Genomic DNA, 6301 nt, shown 5'->3' on the forward strand with positions numbered 1-6301 from the left:
TTCAAAAAGAAAAAATAATCCCCTCTTTCTCTATATTTTCCTCAAACCATACACTCTCTCTCATCAGCATAATTCTACCGAGTTTCCGAGCTGAGCTCAGCATGCCAAAGGCTCGGCCCAATGCTCGTTGAGCTAGACGAAGTGCTTGTCGAAGCCATACCTGGAAGTAAAAAAAAACTATTTAAGTTCTTAAATAAACTTCAATTATCTTGTACTTATTTATGTAGAGAATATTAAGTTGACCGAAGTAGGTTAAAGCCATAGAAACTCTAGTAGTAAACCATTCACCAACTCCCAACCTCTTAAGCATATATCAAAAAGCTTGTTATATCTCAAAAGAAATCCATAGATGTTACCAATAAAGATGAGATATATGATATATTGTAAACTAAACTTAACTACAAGTACAAATGAATCAACCAAACTAGATGTAAGAATGAATCACGTGATAACAATTTTAATTCAACACTAAATTCAACAAGGACTATCCTTATTTTCTTAATTTTGAACTCAACCAAAAATATAGGTTCACTGGAAGTTTGTAATCAATCTATTTTATTCAAAATAAATTGTGCAATTTTTTTGAGCTTAATCATAGCACTTATTCGAGAAAATCAATGAAATCATATTATAATTTCTCATTAGTTTGTCAAAATTGAAATGGAATAAAACTATGCAGAATTCACCATTATACAAATGTAGCTTTGTCGAATTTATAATAAATTGATAATAAGAAGGGGTAAAACATTTGTAATGAAGTTCTTGATAATAAGAAGGGGTAAAACATTTGTAATGAAGTTGTGAAGAACGAGGAAGGGAATAAAGTGTAACTTGGTGAGATAATCTGAGAAATTTAAGAGAAGCAACGACACTGAAATTGGATGCGATCAGTTGGGTATGGCATTAGATCCTTTATCCTTTATAATAACCACTAATGTCTCCATATTCAGGAGCTTATGTAATTAAATTGACATCGGGAACAAAATATTGGAGTCACAAGGGCTGAAGATCGATGTTCGGATCGATGTCGGAGTCGTTAGGATTGAATGTTTTCCCTTTTGTGAAATCAGGATACAAATAATCAAAATCGTTATGCAATCAGGATACCAATAATCATAATCGTTATGCAATTTGGGTTTTTTGGACGAGGAATGAATAAGAACACGATCCCTAAGTTGAAACGAACTCTGATTGGAACAAATTGAAAAGTGATTAGGCTGGAGGGTGTGGTGCCACCGAAACCGCACTCTCTCCCCCGCCGCATAAGCGTCATGCCATTTTTTACCACTCAAGTTTGGTTTCTTGCCAAACCAAGGGAGTGGTGCCACACATTTTTTTGTGTTTTTTTTTAACTATTTTAATTTAATAAAACTTTTTTTTTAACTATTTTAATTTAATAAAATTTCTATTTTAATAAAAAAAACATAATTTTTCATTACTTTAAAATTAAAAAAAACATTATATTGCATTACAAAAAAATAAATAAATAAATAAATAAAAACACGAAAACCAAGAGATTGTGTTGTGAAAAAAAAATAATGTTAGATATGTATATATAAGAAAGAAAAAGCAATATATATATATATATATATATATATATATATATATATATATATATATATATATATATTAAATACCCAACAACCGGCGATCCTTCCTTTTTCCCCTCAACCAATCAGAAAGCGCGACACTTAAGGACCGCAGTGCGGCCAAGACCGCACCACACCACGGTCTGGGGTTGGTGTTCTTGGTCTACGTGGCACAAAGTGCGGTCTGGGACCGCACCCACACCCTTCAGCCTTATAGATTGATCTTAAGGACGTACCAATTTACGATCTGACTAGTTGACCGCACACCTAGGGCCCACCGGTGACCAGAATGTCGCTGATTAATCTTCCCTCATCCATGGCCACTTCCTTTGTACCTTTTCTTGTTCTTTCTTATCTTTTAGGAGCACAATGGGAGGGGAATTTTCCCGCTTGCGCAACCATATACGCCGACATCAGTGGGGATGGCGGTGGTCGATTTCGACAACCACGGTGGAGTCCAAATCGAGTTTTTCGATAATCGATTAGCAGAGTGAAGTACCCTTGCATTCCCGACCTCCTCATTCCTGATCCTGATGTATTGCAACATGTGTTTGTGTCTGACGTTTGAACGTGATAGATGGAATAAGAAATCAAATTTGTTTCTCCTTATTATGCCTTTACCAGGTATATGATTTTCATGTACAACATGCAGTGTTGTAAAATTGCCGAGTTGGCAGATTACTCCTCCGAGTACTCGCTACTCGACTCGTTACCGAGGCGAGTTACAAAATCCCGAGTACTTCCCGATTGGCCCCTTACTGAACTTAGTAGTGTTGTAAAACTCAGTCAACTCGGTGATTAATATGTATAATATACTCAATGATTTGTTATTTAACACGCATACATTTGATTAGTACTATATATATATATATATATATATATATATATATATATATATATATATATATATATATATTAAATTTTCAGTAATTATTCACGAAGTGAGACCATTATGCGTTTTTTTAGTTTTTGTGTATTCACATATAGCTAATTTGTTATATATTTATAATAAATTGTTCTACAACTTTGACAACATGTTTACATTAATTGTGAACCCTCGTTAATTTAATCCATTGAATAAGGGTTATCAATGTTTTTGGTTATATATATATATATATATATATATATATATATATATATATATATATATATATATATATATAGTTCAGGGTATATAAGTTTAGGTACCCAAACATAACATAATACGTCATTTTGTTTGATATATTCATTATAATGTTTTAAACTTCAACCTCTAACTTGATATACTTTCAAAATTTTCGAAATTTCATTATTATCTTTCTTTTGCATCACATCTTTTTGTCGAACACCTATTAGACTATATATATTGTAGTTGAAACTGAAAATTATGTAAGAGGAAGATAAATATGCAACCTATAAAAATCATGGAAGTAAATCAAGTTAGAAGTTAATTATAAGAACATTAGACAATTAGAATGTATTATATGATAAAAAAAAAAAACGACATAATATGGTGAGTTTGGATGCTAAGCTTATATACCTTTAAGGGTATATTCACTTTTCCATATATATATATATATATATATATATATATATATATATATATATATATATATATATATATATATATATATATATATATATATATATATATATATATATATATATATATATATATATATATGAGAAGTGATTCGTACACAACAGTTTTTTGCACATAGCGAGTATCAGTTCCGTAAAAATAAGAACAGTAAGTAATGGATCCTTGGTGGTTTCGATTCCGAAACCGGATACCTAGTTCCATTGGTCATCCTTAGTTAATACTTATGTTCGCTGCTTAATCCCAAAGTTATCTGTGTTTGATTACTTATAAAAATAATAATAAAAAATTATAAAGATACATATATTTTACCAATCTAAAACAATACGTATCGAATATTTATGAATATTCTTGTGTTTCAAACAACAATTAATATTGCGGGTTTTTTAGACTATTCTTTTTGGGTTGAAAGTTGAAATCCACGCGCTAAATTGGGCCCGTAGAAAAGCACATTTCGAAACTTGCAGTGACGAATGGCGCTAATGCGAAGAGAGACGTGTATTTCTTTTGAACATCCATCGATCCGACCCGTTTGGTTTGTACGGAAGTAACCGCTTAGGTTTTATTCTTCATATATCCTCCTCCACACCAATTCCCCTTCTTCGCAAACCCTAGACTGGCTACAGAACTCAAAATCCTCTTTTTATCTTTCTCTATCTCATCTTACAATCACTTTAGCTTCTCGATCGGTCCGTAATCGCAAAAGGTAAGTTTTAATTTTGTCCCATTTCTTACGCTTATTCAAGTTTTCGATCCTCATTGTGATCAATCACTTGATTTTTGAATTTCTTTTCTTTAAACCTTGGGGATGAGTTCCTGTGGTTATCCTGTTCTCTTACGGTTTCTTTAGTTTTTCTCTTTCGTCTCGCATGTGTATCGTTAATTTTGCATCAGTGATCGATCACAAAGTTTCTGGTTTTTGGGGGTTATGTTTGAACACGTATCATTTTACTTATATATGTTAATTAAACTGTTTGATTGCTTTGGATCTCAATCCGGAATTTAGACTTCAAACCAAGGGTTCATGTATGTGTGTGTGGGGGTCGGTTAGGGCATAGTAAAGTACATGAAAGTTAAAAATTTGTTTACTAGTAAGTGATTCATGGATTCGTCTTTTCCTTTTTCATGTCTGTGTGAGTATGGTGGTTGAATGTCCAGGCATGGTAGACACTTGTAGTGAAGTTTCCTTTTGCATGACTATTTCTGTAGATAAGAAGAAAGCATGAGCACTAAGCCGCCAGTTGTGAAGTATGCAAGAGGTGGTGGTAGACAAAGGAAAGGAGGGCTGGATCTGAATGTTCCTCCTCCAAATGAAAACCAAGAACAAGCAGGAGGGCCAACTGTTTCAGTATCTCAGACTTCCATAACTACTGCTCCGACTATTCCAGGATCAGCACTACCTGCTCCCATTGATGTTGAGGAATTGGATGATGATGTTGTTATATCCTCCCCTAGAGCATTTGAAGAAGTAAACCTCCTTTTCTATCTTTTATTTTATTCATATAAAACTGAGTTCATATATTCTCAAAATTCTACTTTATCCTCAGGCTAAAAAGAAATCACAAAGAATTCGAAAAAGGCCTTTGGTGGTTGATGTGGAACCTGGTATATCCTACTACTAACATCACCATCAACAAATGCATAAAATTTTCTTCAATTCTTTTTGTTCTATTCTTAGTTCATTACTTAATCTGACTCATATCATTTCACAGAAGAGGTTTCTGCTAGGATCATTGGTCAAAATAACCATGGAAACAAACGGAAAAGAGGTGCTGGAATTCCACCAGTTATCAATTGTGAGATGTATGTCAATTTGGAAGGAGGAAGCAGCGGTTCTATGGTAGTAAATAGCATTGTACTTTATTTATTGGTAATAGCATTGTACTTTTCTATACAGCTTTTGTTAACTCTTGTATGATTCATTGCAGAGAGTGAGAGCACCACCACCGCCACCACCACCACCACCACCGCCGCCACCGGAGCCGACCTTCAGCTGTCCTGTTTGCATGGGATCATTAGTTGAGGAGGTGACAACAAAATGTGGTCATATTTTCTGCAAGGCGTGTATCAAGGCTGCAATTAAGGCTCAGTCTAAATGTCCTACATGTAGGCGGAAAGTCACAAACAAAGATATTATTAGGGTTTACCTTCCCACCGCAAAGTGAGTTGCAAGTGTATTAATGGTGTCTATGGATATGTAAAGGAGATGGTGGAGTTAAACAGGTAATGAGTGAGAAAGAGAAAGTAGAAGAATTGTTCTGGGTTTTTTAGTTTCGGTTCTTTTGTGCTGTGTTGTGTTGTGTTGAGGGGTAGGAATGTCAACTTCTCAAATGTGTTTCTGAACCACACTTGAGTTCTATTTGATCTCCTTGTGTCTGAATTTTTCTTCTTCTTCTTCTTCTTCTTGTTAGCTGGTAATCTGTGCAGTTAATTGGTTCTGGTTTTAACTAAATTTAGTGGAAATCTGAGATTTATGGGTATTGATATGAAATCGGTTTCTGTTACATCTCATTAATTGTTAAAGGTTACTGAATTGTAACACGGATCACAAGTTTTGCAACAATGTTAGGAAAACCATAAACCTATTGTTGGACTTGGGCGTTTCTGATAAAATTGCTTTAAAGATCTTTGGTTAAGAGCTTTGATTGATTAATACACATTGTTGTATATGAACTGAGTAGGTTCTGGAAAAGCTGGACCCTATTTGTATGGATTTAGGGAAGAAATTATTGATTTGCTGATGGAAACTGTAGGTGTTTTTTAAGGATAGTATCCGGACAAAAATCTGGTCTTAGGTTTGTGTAGAGTATCTGATGAACATGATTTAGGCCGTGTTTGGCACGTCACAACTAGCTGATGAGCTAGCTTGTTTTTCGAGTTGATGAACATGATTTAGTCTGTGTTTGGCATGCTACAACTAGCTTGTTTTTCGAGTTTTTTTTTTTTTTTTTTTTTTTTTATGTTGTGTTTGGCAAATCAAAAAATAGCTTATAAGTTAGCTTTCTAAAAGTTTTTTACTAGTTTTCTATGAGTTTTTAAATTTTTTTTCAAATGTATTTCTTAATTAATTATAGAAGCATATCATCTTAAATGTCTTTTTATATAATTTTATATATTTCAACTAGTTTTATCA

General features: G+C 33.5%; 1 protein-coding gene across 1 annotated transcript; it reads left to right on the forward strand.

Annotated features, from left to right (window-relative positions):
• Window positions 1-3702: 3702 nt before the first annotated feature.
• Window positions 3703-5548, forward strand: LOC111885534 (uncharacterized). Its single transcript, XM_023881787.3, has 5 exons — window positions 3703-3874; window positions 4378-4636; window positions 4716-4773; window positions 4881-5008; window positions 5097-5548. The coding sequence occupies exons 2-5, from the start codon at window positions 4391-4393 to the stop codon at window positions 5331-5333; spliced, it is 669 nt and encodes a 222-aa protein (XP_023737555.1). The 5' UTR covers window positions 3703-3874; window positions 4378-4390; the 3' UTR covers window positions 5334-5548.
• The last annotated feature ends 753 nt before the right edge of the window (window positions 5549-6301 follow it).

Source organism: Lactuca sativa, chromosome 9, assembly GCF_002870075.4.
Source record: "Lactuca sativa cultivar Salinas chromosome 9, Lsat_Salinas_v11, whole genome shotgun sequence".
In the NCBI taxonomy this organism is placed as follows: Eukaryota; Viridiplantae; Streptophyta; class Magnoliopsida; order Asterales; family Asteraceae; genus Lactuca; species Lactuca sativa.